This window comes from Rhipicephalus microplus, chromosome 5 (assembly GCF_043290135.1).
Source record: "Rhipicephalus microplus isolate Deutch F79 chromosome 5, USDA_Rmic, whole genome shotgun sequence".
Lineage (NCBI taxonomy): Eukaryota > Metazoa > Arthropoda > Arachnida > Ixodida > Ixodidae > Rhipicephalus > Rhipicephalus microplus.
This window is the reverse complement of record NC_134704.1, coordinates 10,538,403-10,563,318: the sequence shown is the minus strand read 5'-3', so window position 1 is coordinate 10,563,318 and position 24,916 is coordinate 10,538,403. Positions and strand designations below refer to the sequence as shown.

Below are 24,916 nucleotides of genomic sequence, written 5' to 3'. Positions count from 1 at the left end.
GTCCCTGCAGAGCTAGTGAGCACGTTTCAGTCTCTCTAGTTGAACATCTGTACACAAAACTGGTGTAGTCATTGAGTTAATGATGATGATAATTTATTTGTATCTTTAACACAATCAAACTAACGAGCATGACAGCTGTGCTCTAATATATAAAACACCCCAACTCTTGGCCAGTCCCCCACAGAGGGTGTGAGCCACGGCGACGGGGCGAAAAACGACGACAAATCATGCAACGAAGCGGGGAAAACCGAGAATCATGCAAACGACAAAGACGCCGACCCGGAAGAGGAGGAGGTTGTTCTGGCACGGAAGAGAGTAGCGTGCCCTCTTTCCCGTCAGCTCGGCTCAACGTGACGTACGCAAAAGAGGGCGCGGGCGAGGCTTTAAATATGGCCGCGACCGCGACAGGCAGCGGAGAAAGCAGGACAGCGCTGCTCCAGAACGACGACGACGACACCGGTGCCGTGGCGACGGCTGTGCGACGAGACGACGACTTGGCGGCGTGACAGCGACGACTTGGCGGCGCTGCGTAGTGGAAGTCGCAGCGACGGGTCACCCGTTGCAGCAGCGAGAGACGCGGTGGGCGTGACCGTGTTTGTTGAACAGCGCCGGTGACCTCGTAGCAGACGCCATGCACTCGGGAATCGCGTGCCGGTGCTTATCCCGGTCTCTACTTGTGCTGCTGTGCGTGTTGCACGTAACACGGACCGTGGAGCGTCGTGCTGTGTGCTATGCGCCGGGCTCTGTCTTCATGCAATTGTTCTTCGTGCAGGAGGTAAGCATAGCACCGACCAAGATATTTATAATCGATTAATTTAATTATCCAGACTAAACGGGAGATTTCTGTTGTGAAAACACCATTCTGTAAGGTCAAGGGAACATCCAGCACTAGCAAAAATTAGAGGTGAAGGCTTTAACATATTAATTGGTTCGTGACGTCAAATATGCAGGAACAGCGGCGAACTATGGGTGTCAAATGAAGAGCGCAGGCATAGTAGCGTCAACATTTTCAGCTCGGAATAATTTAGGGACGGGAATTCACACGAATAAATCAGTTCTACCCGGCGCTATTCATAGCAGGAGTCGAGAAAAGAGTAAACATAGTTGCTAATGAAGTGAGTGACCGTCAAAAGCCCTGATTTATAGACATTGTCATCACTGATTCTGCTTAGGCATCGCTTTTGCTAAGTGAAGACGTTAAATAGGTGCTCAATAGATGAGCTTCAAGAAGCGCATACGCGTGTCACGTTATTACTCATGTCAACTTGATTCTCTGCGTAAAGCCGAACGCACCCCACCCCCCTTTTTTTTTCGGTGATGAATTTTATTGCGCGCAAGCTGCTAGCAGCCATGGTGCTAGTCATTTGGGAGAGACTTCATCTTTCGCTAATTACCGTTTCTCCTCCCGCTTTTTTTTTTTTTTTTTGATAACAACCATTCAAGTGCTTCCCACGGTGGCAGCTAGCTCCCGCGCAAAAATAAGTTGTTGCCGTTCTGCGCTAATAGCATTGAGCGCACTCGCAAGCTTGAAGCGGCTTTTCGACCGAATCATGTAACCTATGCGCATCCCTCTTAGCCTTCCTGGGTTCTACTGTAAACAGTGTGGGGTTGCCGCTCCTTGGTCTTCCTTCGGATACGTACGAAGGCCGTCGGGAACATTGGTGTTCATTGTTGTGCAAAGCGTTCACAAAACGGGGAAACCCTTCCTCTGCAGCATCACTGCAGTGTGGAAACAGTGCCTGTTTTCTTCCAAGAAGCTGAATTTCAAATTAAAAAAAAAACTTGGTATCAATTTTCCTGTTTACTTAATATATTACGACTGGAGGCGGAAATGTTGTAGGCCCGTGTGCTCAATTTGGTGCTCGTTAAAGAACACTAGGTGGTTGAAATTTCTGGAACCCTCCACTACGACGTCTCTCATAATCATATGGTTGTTTTCTAGACTTCAAACCCCACATATCAATATCAATCAATATATTACGACTTCGGTGCTATTTTCCATGGCACACATCTGCGCGTGCTTGGACAAATCGTAAGAATTCTCAAGGCTAGGCACGGCTGGGCTAGAGTGCGCGCGTGCCACTTTTCTAGTCCGGCCGTGGGCTAGGCTGCCACAGATTACATACACGTTTTGTAATCGTACCCAAGATTATGCCCTAAAATGACGACAACGATTAGTCTTGCCTCACGCCGTTTTTTTCTTTATCTGTGTTTTTGTCTATGAATAAACATGAAAGTGGTTCCCACGGTAGCTCCTGCACGAAAATTGCCTGTCTGCTCTATAGCTCTTGACACTTTTCAGCATAATGTCCGCAGTTCAGAGACCACAATCGAACAGAGGGTACGTCATTCAAAGCTAGTTAAGTTCGTGTGCTTCGGTTATACTCAGGCCGACAAGTGGCAATTTTTATTTGCCATTTTGTTTCAGCTCTTCTTAATAAATGCATCTGAGCGAAAGACTAACATTACGTGTACGTTGCTTTGCTTTATGCCAAAAACCTGTCAGTCAGTGTTGTTGCGGCTCAGGTGTTTGGCTGCTGGCTCTGAGGTTGCGCGTTCGATCTCGGCCATGACGGTCGCATTTCGATGGACGCGAAATGCTATAGGAGCCCGAGTAGTGTGCGATGTTGGTGGACGGTAACGATGGTTCACATTCTTGAAACCCTCCACTAGTGACCGCGCTTCCCAATCTAAAGTTGCCACCGACAACACAGGGAGGGACCAGCCTTTCGACTGACTGAACATCTCCTTTCTTCCTTCTTTGACACTTCCATTGCTTGCGCTATTCTGCACTACGCACTCTCGAACTGTCCTGCACACCGGCTCAATTTGGTCCCTTCTCGATACAACTTTAGCATCGTTCCTACGTTGTAGTGATCGCAGGTAGCACTAAAAGCCCATAGGCCAAGTTGCTTTGCTCCGTATCGCTGCTTAAGTATTACCCCACGTTTGCGAGCTTCTAAGTACGTACCATTTCGATATATGCAGCCTTGACTTCATTATTTGAACATTGATACTGATGTGGTCTAAATACTGTGAGACGTACCATTTAAATGCTTCACGATGGGCCTCAGGGGCATTCTTAACAAAGGGCGACCGAATTACGAGAAAGGTCGTGTGCTGCCCATCGTTCCCCTAACTATTTAGCAACTGAATTTCGTTTTCTTTTTTACTTACGTGTGTACACATATTTTTGGTTGTTTAAACGATTTATGTTTGCCATTTGAGTGATGTGTAACCACATGGGCACTGTTCCTAATGTTGCAGAGTAAGATACGCAGATTTACATTACGCGCGTGTTTTAAACAGTCAGAATTACTCTGATGCCGTCATAGTTCTGTTTTGTATTTTTATATTCTTTTTTCAAGTAAGTACCATCTGCCTACAACACGTGCACTGACGTCAGGCCTTGCTCTCGGAAGCAAAGCATCCGCAGGTGTTGCTCTTTTGTCCTGTAAGAGCAGTCGCAACAATTTCCACGCACACAGTTGGCTTTGGATGACCCCGGTTGCCTGTTTCCATGGCTACCGTTATAGCCCGCTACCCCTGGCTTTCGCCGCAATCACTATAATCGCACGCTGGCGTTCCGCCCTGTTGACTGCCAGCCTGCGCATTATCGTGCACAACAAAGATAGTGTCGCAAAAAAAAAAAAAGCGAAATAGCTGCGCATCAGCAGACGGCGCTTCAGTGTTTCGTAAAAAACCACTAGTGCAAACGACGTGGTCTGCCACATCTATTTATAGTTACTCGCAGTCTTTTCGATCCGTGCGCACCGCCATCGGCATTTCTGGCTTTAAGCTTCGCTAAGAAATAGCCCCACCCAGATGACTACGGCTAAGGGGCATTGCTTGCTACACCCAGCAAGTTTCACGTAGCTTCTTGGCTCTTTGTAATTGTACCTCGTTCCTCCTCGCTGAATGGTTCCAGCACTGTTTTACGCGCGCCAGATTGTATCTTCGATTATTTCTGTGGCCCAATGATTTTATGACTGGTTTTCAATGCCACTACGTGTTCCTCTGTTGTTCAATGCCCGTCATATACTTTGTACAGTCAGTGCACACCAGACATTCCTGTACACCCTCGGATTCCCTACTTAATTTCATGGCTCCACGTTTTCCAGGTAGCGGTAACTGCTGCACACGGAAAACGTTGTTATTAACTTACCACAACAACCTTCAACTGTCTTCTGCAGCATAAAATAACTACGGCGTTGATTTTACACTAAATTACCCTGACATGATATGATAGCCTCGTGCATGATCTTGGCAAGACAGTCGCGGTTGCTTTTCTTCTCTACAGTTCGGGGTGTGCAGACTGCCACGCCTGAGGGTCGATTTGTAAGCACCAAAGCATTCTACGCTTCATCGGACCAGAAACTTCTAAAACGGGTATCGCGACTCGGTATACGTAGTTTGATCGGTTACTATTTTCGGTGGAGCTCAGCTACCCATCGAATACTGGCAAAATGTCTGGCCCACTTTTCAACAACTATAGCGCCACCGCGCATACGGCTGGTTTCCCGTGGATTTCTTCCCATGACCATTTCTTATTTCGTGCCAGTTCGCGCCCGCCTCGGTGGAACAGTTGTTCCGGTGATTGCCTGCTGGCCCAAAGGTTGCGGTTTCGATTCCGGCTACGGCATTCGCATCTCGGTGGCGGTAAAATGCTGAAGACCTCATTACCTGCAATGCTAGTACACCTTAACACCACATTCTCGAATGTCTGAAGCCCTTTTACTGCGGCGTCTTCCATAATCGTATCGTGATTTTAGGACGTAAACTCCACATCCTGAACGCTGGAGGTCACCACGCCAACTGCTTACCACAGAACAAGTGATATGTGCTCTGCAATTTAATAATTAAACTTGGACGCGTAAGTTCATGGTTTGACTGCCGCAGACAGGCATCCCGTTCGTGCGCATCCATAGTTTTTAAACTGCGCCTGGTCTGGTTGTCGTAACACCGGTGCCTTGTATAAACTGCGTACACCTTTCGTCCGTGCATGAGCGCACTGTATACTACGCCGCTGCAGGTGCAAAGCCGGGCGTGCTCCAGCGACCTTCACATACACAGCAGCGTCATATATCGGTGGCTCGTTTCGAGCAGCGATTTCCGTTCGCCGTACGCATGCGCCACTTGCCTTTTCTTTTTGATGTGCTTAGCCAGCACTTCGCTTTTTTTGTTCAAAATTACGCGACTTCCTCCCGCAACTCTATATTGCAGCCGCTTCTTTTATCGCTTTGAAAGCTGTTGTTTTCGAGATCCCGTTTAAACGCCACGACGCCGCCCAATACCGCTAAAATTGTATTATTTTCCTTTCTCTTTTTTTTTTTTACTTTTCTGCTCTCGTATTTCTGAAATCTGCCTCGTTCACTATCACACTGATCACGTACACATCGCAATAAGCTACATGACCTACTAAGCTAAATGCGAAAAACCCACCTCGTCCTTAAATTCCTCAAGTGCCACTCTTCCCGGTGCGTCCTTCGTTTAAACAGTGTTATATGTCCACAACGTTCTCGTATACAGCTAACATATACAGCTATCGTGAAAACTGTACATGTCAGGAGCGTGTGATGAAAACGTCATGCAGTGATAAGTTTTCCTTATTCACCCATACGCCATAGGGACCGTTGCGGCTGCTATGGCGGGGCCCCACTGCGGCATACTCATTGTCGATTCAAGCCATGTCGTCTTGCATACTCCTGTCATCGGCACGTGCTCCGAATTCACGCGCGACATCGTCGTGCAGTACACGCACGCGAATGCTATAGTCTCACCGTTGCTGTATTAAACAATGCATTTCTTCTAGCTGTAGTCTTTAACGAAAGCGATGTTTGAGTGCATCTGACATGGACGTATTAAATGACTGCTGTGTCGACTATGCATGGGAGCGCATGTTAGCAAGAGGAAACCTTTCGTGCGACTAACAACTAACATCGTTACACATGCAAAACACGACCGTGGCTTGCTGACACGAAGGTACTCATTTTTTTTAACATCCCTTACTGAGCTAACTCTTGGTTTCTTTGCAAAACAGAAATAGGACTAGTTGATCATTGCTTTCACCGTAAACAAAAATGGCGCGCGTTGTCGCCTGCCACGTGCTCCTATTTCTCTCTGCAAATCGTCTTGCCTCGGAAGTTGTTCTACTTGAGAGTGCACATTGGACCGGCTATCGGGCCTGTTCTACATGCAAGAACTGCACGCATCGTGTATACAGGTTCTCTATACACTGTGCATCTATATACACCGTCCTGTGGTCTCCTGCTCGTGGAACATTTTGGGAGCCTTATGTTCGCGTAACGTTCACGTAAGGGGTAAATCGCGACATTGTGTTAATAAGCATCATATAGATTTGTCTCGTAGTTGTATGGAAATTAATACTCTGCATAAGGATGTATTACTAGCAACATACTCGCACAACTATACTCGCGACATAGAAGCTGCGAGTCGCACGTCGTTCACGCGAATGACAAGTGAAATAATGGTCCTTCCTAGTCTGACGGCGATTCAGGCTGCATGCAGCACGTACTCCACAAATCCCGTGAAATGCAGCAATTTCTGACAGGACCGGCTTACAGATGCTGCGTGGCAAAAACTTCAGAATCCAAGTGAAATACTTCACACACAACTGTGCCGGATGGCACGCACAGTGTTGATAATGCACACCGTGACAACGAACAACGTCCCTTTTGGGGTGCCTCAAAATCGTATTGGGCGCGAGGACATACCGTGGCGCCACCATGCGGAGGCATCCTTGTGACGTACATACGTGGTTGGATTACTCCGCTGCCTCCTCGCGCGCAGCCCACAGCCGCTTTCGTCTTCTATTGTTATTATATTATTGTTGTTGTTCTTCACTGAACGAAATCGGTAAAATACTGCTGCAGTTTCTTCCCTGACTGTGCAAAGTAACTGCCCTGAAAGTGTTACGCTTCTGACAACGCCTCACTGCCGGCGTCGTCTGCTGTGGACACATAAACGAAACCACGGCGCCTGGGCGCGCCACCTCTGAAAACGTGAAGACTCATTCCGTGTCGAATTGAAGTATCAAGTGAGTACTACCGGTCAAGAAGCTTATGTTCAAGAAGCGCGTGCTTATCTTCAAGAAGCGCGTGCAACCACGCTACTTCATTCATTGTAGGCTTGCATCTAAAGACGAGCCGTGGTTGACATGACAAGCATGCGCAAATTAAATGTTTAGCACACTTAACCTTACGAAGCACAGTGCAAGCGGATTCCCCGCTTTGTGGGAAGCAACACGGTATTCTTACAGCCACAACATTTCTGATATTATTGCGGACAACTTTGATAATCACGAACGCGCGTGCCTCATTCAGTGTTCTAACTTTTCTCTTTGGCACGCTCCTAATCTTTATTGCGCGAAATGTCTACGGTGGTCGCACGCTGCACATTCGATCGCCATCTAGCCCCACATGGGTGAAAATTATGAATGATTAGTTCAGTTCTAGAGCTTCTACAAAGGGATACATCTTGATTTTTAAAAATGTGATCAACCAGCCGTATCGTTTTACACCCTTGAGCATGCTGCGAAGTCCTGCGCACCGTGATCTAAATGGCAATTTCATGTTTCAGTAAAATTGCCTGTGTCCAGATTTTCTTTTTGCAGTTTCATTCATAAGCTGTGTGATATCTAACGGCAGCTCTTCGAAGACGAAGCAGTTTTCGAAGCTTACCACATTTTCGCCTGTAGACCAAAACAAGAGGAAGTGACAGTGGCTATGGGCCCATTTTGCACAGACGTAATCTGTAAGCAAGAAACCCTGCGAGCTGAAGTCGCGGACGGCACCACCTTGATATGAACTGGGGGCCGGGAAGGCAAGTGTGGGTGACCGTTATTTTGTGCGCTATATACCATCGAAAATTTTCGGAAAGGGGTGGGGGAGCACGGGCTTGGTGTGCTACCCCCTGACTACAATACTGGCGGATGGAAACCCGCGCGGTCGGGTACACACATGGTGACGGACGCCAGGCGAGGATAGTGGTGGCGCAGACTGCGGTAAAGGTTACCTTGGCGAGAGAAGTAAGCTTTAGCGCACACTAGAGAGCACATGTATGATTTAAGAAACGTTTCATCGAACGGGCTCGCCGAACAAGCAGAAGCAACTGGCCACGAAATAGACCGGTATGGGGTAAAAACGAAAACAAAGAGAAAGAAACTGGACTTCCGGGGGCGATTATGTATTTTAAGATATACATAATTAAACTGTTTGCACATTCATTTGTTATTGTGAACAACGCTCCCGTGCAAGAACTGCAGCGTTCTGCTTTGATGTGAACATACGTGGTCTCTCCTCATTTTAACCACATGGGCTCGAAATAACCACAAAAACAAAGAGAGGTGACAGTGGTACTGCCAGTGGTTGCGAGCGTAGCATCGTATACGCAGAGCACTGTGGCACGCTGCCGGTAACGTTTACTGCAACTTTACGCATTCTGTAGTCTGCAGATGTCCGCACAGATGAAGCCAAAGCAATACAATGCTGTTAAAGAATGAAAACGCTATGCAGTCTCCATTAAAATAACGCATCCAACTGCCAGCTCTCATTCGCCAGAGCGAGGTGAGACCACGTGATCCAACCCTGCAGGTCACAGCGATTGCAGCGCTCGCGCCTCCAGTGGTGGGCCTCGCACTCATTCATTTAACGAGTTCCATCTTCATTTCTGGGGTGCTGACCTTGTTCTCGTGCTTGGTCTTCTCGAACCACTACAAGAGATCGGCACATTGAGTGCCGCCGCACGGTCCGCTTCTGTTCAACAATGGGCCGTGGTGCCACCAGCCATCGGGCGCGCGCAGTTCTCGAACGCCACCTTTTGCCTGGGCGCTTGCCTGACTAATCGCTCAGTTGCCACCGGCATTCCGGCGATTGCTGTCGATGCCGGGCGTGCGTCGTCTTGCCAACCATTGCTAATGTGTATATATACACGTGAATGCAATGCATGCGCGCACTCGGTCAGCCTTTGTTACCCCCCTTCCCACTTTCGTTTCACGGCGTTCAGACGTTGCTGCGCCTGTATAGCACATGCAGGCAGCGTCACAAACACGCAGCTCAATGAAGTAGACGAAAGTGTCGATGTAAGCGGCCGTGCGCTTACTCCTCTCTTAGCCAAAATTTACTACAGTTGGACCGGACATCAGGCATTCGCGAATATTCCAGCACTTCGAATATTCGAAGAGTATTCGCCCCATCCGCATAAAATGCAACTTATTTTACAGGTTGACCATTCTACCGAAAGTCAAACCAAAATAATGAATTTTGCACATGTCTTGTTTTAATTACAAAACATAGCACAGGTCAGTGGGGTCGTGACAAATGGTTTTCATGTCATGCTATTCTGTACTATTCGAATTCGGTTCGAAATCTTCCACCAAATCATTATTCACTTTGAATGTAGCATTTACTATTTGCGCATGGTGCCATGAACACTGTCGCAGCAACTACACAGAACTACGCTGCACTTCGTACATTGAACTGTCGCTGCTTTCTCGCCCATATCCATGAAGCATTCGGAAATCAGCAGAAATCAGCAGGTTTCTAGTTTTATGAAGTGGTGCCAGTTCTCAACGCGGTCACCGTATGAAAAGAATCGCAGCATATCCACGGAGTGAATGATGAACGGGGCGAAGCGTCCGTCTGTCCGAACGGACAGATACATGGACGGACGAACGGACGCTTCGGCCCACTCATTGCCACTCATTTGGTGCATATGCTGGGCAAACCACCAACGCCATCTACTTATATCATTACCAAGGACATGTACACAGCACGCTATCTATTGAGCAACTCATAAACTATATAGAGGTAGCTGAGTACTACTACTACAGAGGAGGCCTAAGAAGCTTCGCCTCTCAAAAAACCAAGCAGCGAATTGGTGCCTCTCGATAATTCGTCGCTTAAATTATATGCAGCGAATAGTTGAGGTTGAATGCCGTATTCCTTCCTCTCAAATTTTCCGTTACGTCTGCAGACGTTGGTTCGCCAACTTTTATATACCTTCATTCTCATTCGCCTGTTGAAATTCACCAAAGAATGTATATCTACATGTTTTTCACCCCATTAAATCGGAGCATCTGTCAATTGATTCACCAGTTCTGCGTTCAAAGAGCACATCCCTATCCAACAGATATATCAAGAATGCTCAAATGAAGCCAAAAATCGTGTACTTTAATTTGAAGACTGTCTGTTCGCATTCAACAGAATGAAGCAGGTGTACGTACACAGGAAAAAAATAATAAACGCGAGGTCCGCGGGAAACGTGCAACGGAAGCTGGAAGAGCGGTGCCTCTTCGGCGACCCTCGTTATGCAATTCGCAGTTATGCAGAACGCGATTCCTTTGCCCAAGGTCAGATTGCTACGCAGTTTGCAGCACCAGCGTGGCTCAGTGGTAGAATACTGGGCTGGCACGCAGAGGACGCGGGTTCGAATTCTATTGTGTTCCTTGTGTTCTGAACTTTTTTTTATTTTGCGTTATAGTGGTAACGGACACCGGTGGCTGACAACTACTGCGCACGCAGCCCTAGTGCGCTCATCTTTGTAAAAGAGTGCAGAGCTGGGGAGCCTTCTTCGGTTTGCCCCTTTATTTTCAGTTTTCTGAATTCTTTCCCGACTTCATTTCTATTTATTTTTCTTTCTATTTTTCATACGTTTCCTCTATTTTAATGGGAACCTGTACCTCTATAATGTTCAGCAATTCCAATCAAGCTGCTCGAAGAGCGAGACTTCTCCTTCGCGCGAGCAAAAGCTCCCTATGCCTCTATGTATATATACATATATGTTCTTCGTGGCTTTGCCTATATATGCTACGCCAAGCTAAGGAGCCCAGTCCCTACAGAGTGTTGCGCTCTTAAAAACTAGCTTGACGTGTATTTGGTTGTGTGCGTGCTTGTATTCTCATTACTGGAACGTGTGCCGACCACCTCAATGTGCTATCCTGTACACAGCATTTCGGACAAATAAGTTGTCAAATTATTGGCGGAAAACTTAAAATGCCGACACATATATATATACTCGCGCTGGGTTTTCATCGCAGATGTCAGCCTCTCTTTCGTCCGTCACCTTTCTCTTTATCGTGCAGCTGTATTGGTAGGGCATCGGGCACGTTATACGGTCACAGGTTCCTTTCCTACTCGCTGGTTTGTTTTTCGTGCATGTTCAATCTTGTTCATTCTCGCCATGATTACAGTACAGCAGGACTAAAAATAACGTCTTCTGTGTTCCTTGGCTTCAATGTCTTGTTTTTATTAGATGCAACTTAATTAAATCAAATCCTTCATTCTTTTAATCAGCCATTAGCCTTAATTATACTTGGCATTCGATGACACAAATAAGACAGCTTATCACAACATTGCGCACTTGTGTTCTTGATCTTTGTTCCAGCTCTCTATTAAACAGTTCCTGGTTTAGGCTGCTCCGAACCGGCGAACAATTTGTAGTTATATAAAAAAAAGTCGACCATAATCCCCATAATCGTTGGTCTTTGCTGCACTATAGGCCAAGCAGTTACGGAAACGCTTCGTGCAGGTGTCTGTGATTAATGTGTACAGGAAAATGCTCACGGCTTTTTCAAACTTAGCTAACGGCATGCTTCTAACGACATTTCCAGCCCCGGCAACGGCAAACGGATAACGTAGCATCCCACCAGGCGTTGTACGCTTATCTTATACGGTAAACAAACTGGGCACAAACTGTTTTTCGATAATCTTTTTACGTCCCTTGATTACGTCAACAAAAAGTTCTGAGTGCGTAATCAGGACTAAGCTGGTCCTAGTGAGTCTCGTCTTGTCTAACTTTATCCTTAGCATTTTTTTTCTCGCTTCTGTTGTCATAATGAGCTCTAAAAAACGTTTCTCTGGTCTCAAATAAAAATGATCGGACCAGTTAGAGCTAATGTGTCGTCTTCGTCCGTGCTGCTGAACCTTGAAAATGTAAAGCCAACTTTCCGAGCAAAACAAAAAAAAAACGCCGTTAGAATGATCAGGCGTTTTCACTCAATAGCGCGAAGTATTGTTTATAACCAAAGGCCAACGGAATTCGTGAACGTTCACCATGTGCCTGCACATCATGAAACATGGGACCATCACCCCCCTCATAAACTTGTATTCTTGAAATTGGTTTTTATATTGCGAAAACGGCTGAGAACGGAGGCCAGTATTGCCGTCCTACCACAACAAACATGTCCGCTCGTGCCATGCAGTGCGGTTATCGATTGGCGATTGCAGTTCACGCTCACTGCTTTTACCGTATCTTCTGCTTGGCTTTTATTCTTCACGTACAGGCCCCCTGCATACGCAACTCCATCGCACGGATGGAGTCTCGAGCTGTAACAAGCGCAGACTTTATGGGATGCTCTCGCACTAGGGTACAATGGCAGAACCATGTCGTTTTACGATCCCAATGAACTTCGCGGTGTACGCGCTGGACCAGTGGTCAGAGCAACTGTTTATTCGCTGATATTGATTGCACTTTCCCTCGACTTTAGCACGGTAGTCACAGTTGGCCACACGGATGCCTCTGCTTTCATAGACTTCAAGAAGTTGCACGAGCTGAAAAAAATAATCGCAAGATTGCCTATAGATGTTTACGAATCTTCTCGGCGCGTTTGTTCTGTAGGGTGCACTTGCCGTGATCGACAATCTGCTGAGAAACGCATGATACACGACCGTATCAACATTCCCCGCTTCGAGAGGCTTTCTGCTCTTTGGCTGACGAGAACTTCGAGTGCAAAAAAGACATTCGCAAGAATAGAAGGGACGGTCGCTACTGTCGCCTAGCTCTATTTTGGTCTTCGCCCGCAAATATATCCAGAAAAACGTATGTCAAATGGATCGTCAAAGACGTTTTAGCTTCAGAGTATTATCAGGATCCTGCATTCGCCGATGTGTCACGGACGCACACGCCTCCTCTTCCTGTATACGCTTCTAGTACCTTGCTATTTTATCCCTCCCTCTGCCCAGAATATTTCACACCCTTTCGGCTCACGTGCCCCGCCACTTGCCCAGTGCTTCGCCAAGTCCCCGCTCTTGACAGCTCGTGAATGCTCCACTGCCCGGTCATTATTACCACCCATCAGTCCTATATACGCCTCGCCACAGGTCAGCGGGATTTCATAGACAACCCCAGTACAATTAACTGTCGACCATGTTTTCTCCTTCGCAACCATTTTTTTTTTTTCGCACCACGAGAAACACTCTTCCGCAATTGGGCAAGCTTCGTCGGACTTGCTTACAGCGCACCACCAGAAAAAATACAGGACAGGGAATGAGCAAAAGAGAAAGACAGGGAATGAGCAAAAGAGAAAGACAGGGAATGAGCAAAAGAGAAAGACAGGGAATGAGCAAAAGAGAAAGACGGGAAATGAGCAAAAGAGAAAGACGGGGAATGAGCAAAAGAGAAAGACGGGGAATGAGCAAAAGAGAAAGACGGAGAAGGAGCAAAAGAGAAAGACAGCGCCGTCTTTTCTTTCTCTTTTGCTCCTTCCCTGTCCTGTATTTTTTCTGGTGTTGTGCTGTAAGTTCTCGATGGATCCTAACCAACTGGTCCAACTTACAGTCTTACTACAAGCTTCGTCGGAGCGTACACAACTAGCAACTCATGACGGTTAACAATCTTTTGACGTAGTGCGCAACTTTACGTACACTGGCGGCCAAAAGTTTGGAGCCCATGGGAGCGCCTGCCCGCCGCGGCGTCTTTTCGTGGCTACCAGGGAAGCTCGAGAACGAGTACTGCGCATTTTTTTTTCTACCTGCCAGCCTGTGCCGCGGTATGTCTGGTGTCGCACACAAAAAAAAAAAAGCACGCTGTTTCGGTAATCTGATCTCGGTGACGCTTTGTTGTGCAGTACGCACACACCGCATCGCACTGCAGGTCTCCGACGTAGCTGCCTCGGGTTTTGCCGTTGCTACTTGACTTACCCAGAACGCTGATAATTTCGCGCGCATAGCTAGCTTATCTATCCACCTTACCGAAAACACGCCAGAAGCGTCGTTCTAACCCTTTCTGTACCACGTATTTCACTTACCTCCACACTCTGCTGCCGGTGTTCGACCATCCGCTTGCTTCGGGACCTCAGCCAGTCATTTCGGGTCAGCATAGTTAACCACTATGTTTTTTCTTCTCCCACACACACAGAGAGCTTCGGCCTACTTCGCATTTTGCCAGGGAACCAACACACTCGGGGAACTCGGCACCGCGTGTCTTACTCTTAGTCCGCTTGCAAGTCTTCATCCGCTTGCAAGTTGCACAGTCATTTGTCGGGGCCGATGAATGAAAGTGACTGCCCACGTGACGGCGAGTTGCCACGTGGCGTGCGCTGTTCCACGAGACAGCGTGCGACGCTCCCGCCCGTCTAGGGTTGCCGAGTGCGGGTTGGTGCTAGCTCGGGTATGCGACTGCGGAAAATTAGATAGGCGCCACCTCCTCCCGATTTCCTGCATCGTTGCCAATGGCGACAGACTGCCTTCACCCATTTGTACAAGTCACGTGCACGTTAGGTGGCTATCATGTACTACGCAAAGCCGATGGCGAGGCGATGCCTTTGCAAATACCAATGCTTTTTTTTTTTTTGCGATTGTCCAGTGGACTGAGCGACCGCACGCCCGTTCACGTTATCAGCTGGCCGCGAGTGGTGGATGGCATGGCATGATAGGCAAAGAATAAGATGTTGCTCCGTGATAGCACCCTTGAGCTGCTTCAGTTGAAATAGCTAGCGAACTAATCTAGCTGGGACTGATATTGAATGAAATTCATGACTGTTGTCATGCGTCCAATTCAAAGTTTATTTGCAGCGCTCGCTCCTACTGCCCTGCTTTGCCTGTAACTACATTCCTTGGTGTGACACTTCTTACAGAGCGTCGAGCACTCTGTCGTGATCACCGGCGAAATAACCGGCCTCCAGCCAGGAGCCCATGGTCTTCACGTGCACGCTTACGGGGATCTTACCAATGGTGCGTCCGCTTCTTTCACTTCATACTGTGCATTCAAAGTAAGTAGCATTCCACATCTTCGCCACCGAGGTCCGCCACACAGACAATCGAGAAACAGAAACTCGCCTTTGTCGACCGGTCGAGCTTGACCAGCATTTAATAACCTTTTGGGTGGCGTGCCTTGTTATCTTAATATTTTCCGCAAGCAGGAGCAAAGTCTACAAATGCGACTTCATGTGCTACACAAGTTTATGCTCCCTAAAGTTTTGAACACTTCTTGCACTTAGATGCAATTGATTGCGAGATAGCCCATGGGTTACGAGGTGACGGCACATGCTCTTTTTGGTTTTGTTTGCGCTATTGACTACACAGCCTTTTCTTTCCTTGGAAAATAATTGTTTTCATATTCAATAGGGCTCCTGTGATTTTAGCACACGAACTAGCGCGGAAATACTTTGCAGTAGCTGAAGATGCATTGAAGAGATTAACAAAAACCCTTAGACCCTTTCATTGATCTTGGGGAAGGTGTTTCTATTTGAAAGTGCAGTCGGCATGTTTATGGCAAGTTTATTTTACAGTAAGCAAAGTCGGCGCAGTGACGTTGTCTTGCTTGCAGGCTGCAATTCTACGAAAGGCCACTTCAATCCCATGCACAAAGACCACGGTGGTCCGGAAGACCGTGAACGGTGAGATTTCATTACTGCGTATCGTCTTCAGTCCAGTGGCTGATTCATTTAGGCGCGACTACGCAACCTTGTGCGCGCACTTCCCACAATACGCAAGGCACGTATACCTTGACACTAAGTCCCTTCAATTTATTCATTGAATCTCCTCCACAGCGTAGCAAGACAAAGGAAAGGCACGTGCTTTGCATGGAAGGTTTTCTATACTGCTTTTATTTCCCACGCAAATTTTCTTCAGCCCTCTGCCACCTGTTTTTTTTTTTTTTTTTTTTTTAGGGATCACATTTTTGCAGCGCTCACGATTTTGAAGTTTACGACGCCACGAAACCAACACACGAGTGTTTGCTCGGAACTAATGCTTCTCAGTTGACGGTAACTTCAGGGTCTGTGAATTACTTGAGGCCGGGGCCAACGACGTTCCAAGGTATTCGCTACATAGTCTGAGCCAACCGAGGGGTTAGCAGATTGCTGTGCGAGGGCGAATCGAAAACTCGAAACGAAAGTGGAGTTCAGGAAATCAGCTGCGTAGATGACTACATGCAAGCTGTATGAAGTTAGCTGCAATACAAAACGAGTGACTTAATTTCTTTTTTTTTTCATGAAGTGAGTTCAAACCATTTCCTCCCCCCCTTTTTTGTTGTATGCTGAGAAACCCGTGAGTTTTCTTAGCAGCTTCATGCTAGATACGGATGAGTTCCCTCTCGTTAATTCTCCGATCCTTCGTACTGCAGCTTCTACCATATTAATGTTAACGTTCCATACATTTCTATCAAATATATGGACACGAGCGACGCTGTACTTCCGACAGGCTTTATTAAAACTCAAATGAAGCCTTTTTGAGTCAAATAACAGGTATATACGCATGCTATTTGTAAACAGATCACTCGTAGAAATAACGAGAACATTGCCTTTCACAAGAAAGTGCGATTGAGTCGACGCCACCCTGTGCAAGCCGATTTCGGGCAAGATAAGGCCACGGAAGTCTAACACCACTGCTTCCTTTTCTGAACCGTGAAAAGCTTCAGCCCCTTTCTTTGTGCACGTATCTAAGCGAAGCGTAGTACCAGTATCCCCGAAGAATAGTGCACAACCACATTTGAAACGGTGCTTAGCCAGAGTGGTTAATTTATTTGTTAATGGTATGGCCTTTCTTTTTCATTTGTTTTCTTAGCTGTTTTCGTGCACCATGTATTTCAACCAGCTTGCCCAGTCAGCCGCATTTCATTGTGAAATGTACTTTTTCTTTTCTTACGGAGGACCCGTCACAGCTGAAACGTAGCTACTGCCCAGAGGGTGACAATAAGTTAGACAAAGTTTTAGGTTCAAGCGCGTAGTGTTGTGGCGCCAATAGCGGGAAGTTTACTTTCCGCAGTGCCCCCTTCCCTTTTACTACGTCAAAGTGTGGGGCATACTTTGCACCCCCTTTCCTCCTCGTAGGTGATTAGCGGAGGGGGATGTTCTGCGCAAGCCTTTGCTAAGTATTTTACTTCGTGGAGCTTTCTTCACCCTCTTCTCTCTACCAAGCAGACATTCCAAGCGCTAGGATATGCCTTCAGTTCTTTTAATGCAGTATGTATGCATGGTGCGCCTAGATGCATTTATTACGTGTAATCTGACTTACCTCCCTGCAGTAAACTCTTGTTTGCAGCGATGCATACTGACTGGGTGCAGTGTACCTCGCTGCTAACCTTTATTTCCACATGATGCATTTGGCCCTTTCCCTGCAGGCACGTGGGTGACTTGGGCAACATCAAGGCCGAAGCTGATGGCAAGGCCCGTGTGTACATAACGGACAGCATGATCTCCCTTATTGGCCACCACAATATCGTCGGTCGCGCCATGGTGGTGAGAAAACTGCGTCATATTATACTCCTGCCTGTTCGCAAATTGCACGGTTTGTACATTAAATTTACAGCATTTAAAACTCCAAAGTGAACTACTCACTCACTTTTGGCACTGACAAATGTTTTGCCGACAACTTCATTGTTCATTTCGCCTCATAGGTTTGATACAAAACAATATGCTTTCATTATATCGTTAATAATATTGCGAACTTTTATCCCCCGCCCCATTTTCCCCACATTGGCTGACTAACATAGCTTCAAACTTGCTGTCACTGGCTCTCTTATAACACGATAAATTTGACAATGACACAGAAATCGCTCACTTCGCTGGGAGCTGGTGCAGAAAGCTTGACGCGACGCCGCATTGTTTTTATTTTCATTTATTTTTTTTTTCTTTTGTGAATGCACGAGCTTACGACGAAAATTCCGATTTCTCTGAAGCCCTCTCTCAGCCACGAAATGGCTGAAATCCATGCTCGACATTCAAGTAACCGTTCCATCGCTTTATCTACAAAGATAAATGACTGGTTCAGTGGACTGCAGACTGGTTGACTCGCGGCGGAAATGCACAGTTTTGTTCACCTTGTCAACGACGGCTCCCTAGTTGCTCTCTGGGCTCTTACTACCATCCCAAAAAATACACTGCCAAGTCTGACGCCAACGTTTGGAGCCTCCGTTGAAAATGTCCATGTTTTGCTGATGACTAGCCTGCGAAAGCATGCGCTGTCAGTTGTTCCTGTTGCAGCACGTGTTGCATATTCTCAGAACGTCGCGCTTGCTTGCGAGTCGGTTACTGTGCTCCATTCTGCCAACAACGGTGGTCTATAAGTTAAGCTGCTGAACTGCTGACCCGCAGGTCACGAGATTGAATCTCGGCCGTGGGGGGGATGCACTTTTTGTGGAGGTCAAAATGTTTGAGGCCCGTGTGCAGGAATTTAGGTGCACGTTGGAAGCCCCCAGGTGGTCGTAATTTCCGAAGCCCTACAGCATTTCTAATAACAGGGAGTTTTCGAATAACGTACGCCATGTTAGCGTTTGTTGCTGTCGCCCGCTGATTCCATCACTTTGCGGGAGCCCGCAAACCGCCAGTGTACGACGCATAAGCAGTGGCGCGAAACGCTAACGCAAAGGTTTGCGTACCCTATTCGAAAACTCTCGAATCAATTCGGCGTTTTGGGGCGTTAGACCTCCATAATCCTGTACATAGTGCACATTTGTAGGAGTTTCGTGCTTAATCGCAGGTGCACGCCAACCCCGACGACCTGGGCAAAGGTGGGACAAACGATAGCAAAACGTCTGGCAGCGCTGGTCCCCGCTTGGCGTGCTGCGTCATCGGCTTCGTTTCCGGCTCGGCGTGGAATAGTCCCGACTTGCGCCTTCTTTTCACAGCGTTTACCTTTCTCGTCGGCGTATTCACCAGGCACGGTGTTTGAAGCTACTTGCGTTCTTTGATGTGTGTGTACATAGTTCTTTTACCACTTGTTAATAAAAGCCAATTTAGGTATTTGTTGTAAGACTGGCGTCCGTGTTCATTCGCAATTGCTCAGTGAAACATGTACTAATCGTGCGACAGACCACTTGGAGACGCCAATTTTTGTTACTCACGCTCATCCTTACGTTCTTTCGATGCCTCTTCTACCGAACTGGTCTTTAGATATAAGTAATATAAGAATTATTTCTTCACCGTTACAAAAGTCCTACCCGTTAGGGCAACGAGTATTGGCCGATTTTGAATTTCATATTTTGAATTTCGAGAATGCAGATACTGCATCACAGAGCCGATGTAGTGACTTCAGGTCGCTGAACATGCCGAACAGAGCATCTTTATTTTCACTTCCTGGTTTCAGTCGTGATCTACAAGGCCTTTCACGAACGTCCAAACGCAGCTGATTTTCCTTTTTGACCTTACTCAAGTATTTTTTTCAGGCACAAGTGTCTACTTCCATGTACAAGCAAGAAATCGCGACAACACAAACTCATTATTTGCATGCCCCGTCTTTTAAAGGGACACTTAAGCCAAATGACAATCACGATTTACTTGAACTGGTATAGCGCATTACGGGGAGCGCTCTGTCCTCTTGTGTCGGTCTGCTCGGCCGTTTCTTCTTCCCCGTAATGCGCTATACCAGTTCAAGTACGACGAACCAACTCGCCCAATCTTCAACACTCGTGGAATCACGATTTAATCGCAATGTCGCGAGTGAAAGCTCCATGTATGACAACTTCTAAAACGGCAATATTATCAACAGCAGTACCCTACTTAGCAAGAAATTAGACGAAACGATCACATGAGCGCCACGAGTGGGAGATTTTTGTAAATGATTCACATTCCTCGAGAGCGTCAGACAATTAATCGCTAGTAATCAAATTATAGCTGCAATAAAATATGTTCGTGCATGAAGGGAGATAATAAAACGATGTTTGCTTTTTTTGTCTGCTTCATATGATGAAAAATCACTTCGCGTTACTATAGGGAATGGTTTTAGTGGTTTATGTTTCGTTTACACCTGGTTAGGCTTTACAGGTTGTGCCATCTAGCGGGGCCCAGTTGAACCAAGCAAGCAGACAATCGCTCAGTTGATGTAGTTTCTACAGTGGCTTCCGCTACTTTCGGTCTGTGGCCACTAGAGTCTGCGGCTGACCACGCAGGAAAAGCGGGCATTGTTGGGCGCGGCAACAGTGACCTGAGAAATGCCATTTTCAGGCGGGTGGATTGAAGTGCGCTAACGTGTGCGTACCGCTAAAACGCGATATTATTTCAAAAGCACTTTCTTGGCACAGAGGTAGCACCACAAGGTCTTCAGACCGCAATTTGCACAATCAACGTTGACTTAATACTTTTCTTGCTTTTAGTATTTTGGACTTAGCATATTTGCCTTTAATACTTTAGACTCGGCTAGTTGGCACCGATTGAACGCTTTCATATTACTCGAGCAAGCACCATAGTTTCCTAAATATACACTAGAGGTAACTCCGGCGCTAGTGTCTATGGGAGCCGCAAAGCATCGCGTTTCAGCGAGCATGGAAATTTGGGTATGACATGGATTTGCCTAGTCTTCGTACTTTACGTTCGTTCTGGCTTCACATGGCTTGAAGCTGCTTTGTCGCGAAACAACAATCGGCAAATGTTCGGCAGTTACGCTTCGCCACCTTAATCTTTAGGGCTTACCAATTCAAAGCGGGTCACGAAGAGAAAAACGACTTCTTTCCTTCGAAACAAAACCAAAATACGGGAACAAGCGAAGCCACACGCGCATTCGCCACCCGCAAGCACGATGCCTAGGCTAATTCATGTCATACCCATACTGCCCATGTTCGCTGAACGGCCAGAGTCCCCTATAGTTAATTTTCGAAAAACTAGGGCAACCACACACAAGCACTTCAGAGGAAGTCTCTGCACAACCGCTAGACCACGTGGTCGATTGAAGTACAGTGGTTGTCGTGTCTTTCCCCGCAGTCCTTGAGCGTACTTCCTAGTGCTGTTGAAGCACTCCGTTAGACTAGTGTCGTATGGCGATCTGGTATCGCTGAATCTGTGAACTACCCACTTCCACCTCCCCCCCCCCCTTTTTTTTTTCTCTTTTTTTCTTTCGGATCGTTTGGTTAGAACCATATACGATTTCCAACAACGAATTCGGCGTACTTCTTTCAGCTTGACAAACTTAGTCAAACGAGGTTTTGTTGGCAACCAAAGGGCGCAAATTAAAAAAACTTTTTTTTTTTTTTTGCATATAGGTGACCAATGTGCTGGATAACGCCCCATGCGCTTTCCTTGGCGTCAAAGTCGGACGTTGTACGGTCAAGTGTCCGCTAGGGGGCCACGTTTGGCTACGGGAGCGAAGTGTATAAGACTGCGATCAGTGCGAGCAAGTTTGATTGCTCTTTGTTACTGTTTGGTAGTTCGCTTAGCCGCGACGAAAATCGTCAGGCAAGCTGCAATTTGATAACACGTGTAGATCGCACGTGTTTGTCGCCTCTGTTTGGCGATTTTGACGAGTACCGTTTTCTGCACTAGAAACGCAAAATAACCTCTATGGTGTGCACCGTCCATACAGCGCGATTATTAGGCAGATATTAGCCCTTGCAAGTGTTTCTGGCGCCTGCGGTGTTTAAATCGCACATGTGCCATCATACAAACTCAGGCACAAGGTCCTACGCGTGACAAATCTGCAGTAAAAGTAGAGATTTCCAGGAGTAATTTGTCTGAAATATGGCTTACAAGCAGGGGTGATACAGCCGAAATAGAATTTGGAGCAATTTTCGGAGCAGCAAAATATTACTATTCGAGCACTAAAATCCAAAGTTGCAACAGGTTCCGAGAAAAAAAAAAATCACTTAATTTCTTATACCCGAAAGACCACATTTGGAGCAATACGAAAAAGTGTGTACAAAGAAAAAAAATATGCAAGAACTATTCAACATCCTATAAACATGCAGAATGTATATGCACTGCTATTTAAATGAAGAAATATTTTGAACCACCCCACTCGGTAAACAATGATAAAGTCCACATCGGCATTTACCATACCTGTCAAATCCTTTAACAGGCTCTGAGGATCGAAATGTGGATTCGCCAAGCTGGCCACCTTGAGATTTCGGAGATTTGTAATAATGAAAAGTAGAGACGGCAAAAAAAAAACTTGCACACAGTTTCGTTTGAATTTTTAAGGCTGCAGAAATATCATACATGGCTCCAAATGATTACCACTTGCATTTTCAGACGTAAGCGATCATATCAGTACTCATAATTATGTGGCGTATACATGCTTGAGTAAATGAACAAACTGTGCTCTGTCCTGAGACCATAATGCCAACAGCCCCTTCCGAATCTTGAAACGCTTTTCCGCAGGCCACCTTTATACTGCGGCGAAGGTGGCGTTCTGCACGGGTTAGACCAAAGCAAAGAAATTTTCGAATCGCAACACTCTTCGGCAAACTTCATGGTTTTGGCGTAGCTCGGTGCAAAAATGGACAATTGTGTCAAAATGGCGCAATCGTTTCACCCCTGCATGTTATATAAAGTGGATCAGGAATGCCCGCCACCATAGCTCAGTAGCAGAACATCGGACGAGTTATTCGAATGTCGCAAGTTCTGATCCTACCGGTGGCAAGTTATCTTTTCGTTCGCTTTTTAGATGCGGAGCATCTAATACTCGAGGCTTGTAGTGCGGCGCCGTCCGCAAGCTTCCTCCTCCTTCTTCCACCATCTGTGCATCCCTTCCTCCTCTACACACCGCGCGCGCTTCACTCCTCCACCATCTGTGCACCCTTCCTCCTCTACACACCGCGTGCGCTTCTCCTCTGTAGCGCGCATGCGCCGTCACGCTTCGAGAACATCGGCAGCTGACGCGCGCGCATGCGCCGTTGCGCTTCTCCTCCTTCTCGAACATTCGACAGCTGACAGTGCATGCGCTGTCGCGCTGTATATATACTCAAGGTCGGCGCTCGCTCGCTCAGTTGCCGCTCGTCGGTTGGTTTGTACGGCGCGTCGACGTCCAAGGTCGCGGTGAAATGAATTCCAACCAATCCACAAACACAATGATCGACGTCCCTTCGACCAGCGCCGCCCTTTCGCATACGTGTGTACGTGTTCACTCATTTAACACCCCCTCTTACAACCACGTTAACCAATTTAGCCATCGACCCAAGTAAGTCGCAATTTAACACCCCATTTCACAACCACGTTAACCAATTTAGCCATCGACCCAAGTAAGTCGCACTTTAACACCCCGTTAACCAATTACATGCTCCGCATCCTCCTCAGTGTTCCCCCGAGGGAAGCTGCGGGCAATTTTTTTTATTCACATGTACACCACAATTTACATCTCCTATACTTTTCCTGGCATTATTGTCTGTTAGGTCCCAATAATATTGTAGGACCAGGCCACTCCGCCCACTATTAAAACCGAAAGGATTGATTGATATGTGGGGTTTAACGTCCCAAAACCACTATATGATTATGAGAGACGCCGTAGTGGAGGGCTCCGGAAATTTAGACCACCTGGGGTTCTTTAACGTGCACCCAAATCTGAGCACACGGGCCTACAACAAAACCGAAAGGAGTGTTTAATACTGAAAGGAGTGTTTAATACTGACGCGGAATTCATCATCATCAGCCTGACTGCGTCCACTGCAGGACAAAGGCCTCTCCCATGTTCCGCCAGTCAACTCGGTCCTGTGCTTGCTGCCGCCAATTTATACCCGCAAACTTAATCTCATCTGCCCGCCTAACCTTCTGTCTCCCCCTAACCCACTTGCCTTCTCTAGGAATCCAGTTACCTTTAATGACCAGTGGTTATCCTGTCTAAGCGCTACATGCCCGGCCCATGTCCATTTCCTTTTCTTGATTTCAACTATGATATCATTAACCCCGGTTCGTTCTCTAATCCACTCTGCTCTCTTCTCGTCTCTTAAGGTTACACCTACCATTTTCCTTTCCATTGCTCGCTCATTTTAAGCTGAATCCTCTTTGTAAGTAGCCAGGTTTCTGCACCGTAGCTAAGTACCGGCAAGATGCAGCTGTTGTATACCTTCCTCTTGAGGGATAGAGGCAATCTACTTGTCATGATATGAGAGTGCTTGCCAAGTGTGCTCCACTCCATTCTTATTCTTCTAGTTACTTCATTCTCATGGTTCGGCTCCGCGGTTGCTACCTGTCCTAAGTAGACATAGTCTTTTACAACTTAAAGTGCACTATTACCTATCTCGAAGCACTGTTCTCTTCCGAGGTTCTTGTACATTACTTTCGTTTTCTACAGAATAATTTTAAGGCCTACGTTTCTGCTCTCCTTGTCTAACTCCTTAACCATGAGTTGCAATTCATCCCCTAAGTTACTTAGCAATGCAATGTCATCTGCAAAGCGCAGGTTACTAAGGTACTCTCCATTACTTCTTATCCCTAACTGTTCCCCTTCTAGGCCTCTGAAAACCTCCTGTAAGCACGCGTTAAATAGCATTGGGGAGATTGTATCCCTCTGCCTCACACCCTTCTTGATTGGTATTCTGTTGCTTTCTTTATGAAGCACTATGGTAGTAGTTGATACCCGGTACATTTCTTCTGGGATGTTTATATATGCTTCATCGTTTATATATGTTTCATCATATAAGCTTCATCATTTACATATGCTGATTCCGCAGTCTCTGCATGACTGCTGTCATTTATACTGAGCCAAACACCTTCTCATCATCTATGAAGGCTATGCATAGTGGTTCGCTATATTCTGAGCATTTCTCTATTACATGATTGATAGTATGAATGTAGTCGATTGTTGAGTAGCCTGTTCGAAATCCTGCTTGTTCCTTTGGTTGATTGAATTCTAATATTGCCTTAATTCTGTTAGCAATTACCTTTGTCAATAGCTTGTATACTACGGAATTCATAAGCTACTCCAAAAACGAGGAGCCCCAACCAGCGTTTGGAGCGTCGGTGACAAGGGCTATT

At 46.6% G+C, this 24,916-nt stretch overlaps 1 protein-coding gene and 1 long non-coding RNA gene across 2 annotated transcripts in view; one reads left to right on the top strand and one right to left on the bottom strand.

Moving 5' to 3' along the window:
• Positions 1-14,406, bottom strand: part of LOC142817660 (uncharacterized) — a 502,639-nt gene extending 488,233 nt beyond the window's left edge. The window contains exon 1 of the long non-coding RNA XR_012895285.1: positions 14,045-14,406. This is a non-coding gene — a long non-coding RNA (uncharacterized LOC142817660). The remainder of the gene's footprint in view (positions 1-14,044) is intronic.
• LOC119175024 (superoxide dismutase [Cu-Zn]) lies at positions 405-18,989 on the top strand. The gene is made up of 5 exons (XM_037426191.2): positions 405-775; positions 14,873-14,969; positions 15,565-15,634; positions 17,359-17,476; positions 18,717-18,989. The coding sequence occupies exons 1-5, from the start codon at positions 632-634 to the stop codon at positions 18,906-18,908; spliced, it is 621 nt and encodes a 206-aa protein (XP_037282088.2). The 5' UTR covers positions 405-631; the 3' UTR covers positions 18,909-18,989.
• The last annotated feature ends 5,927 nt before the right edge of the window (positions 18,990-24,916 follow it).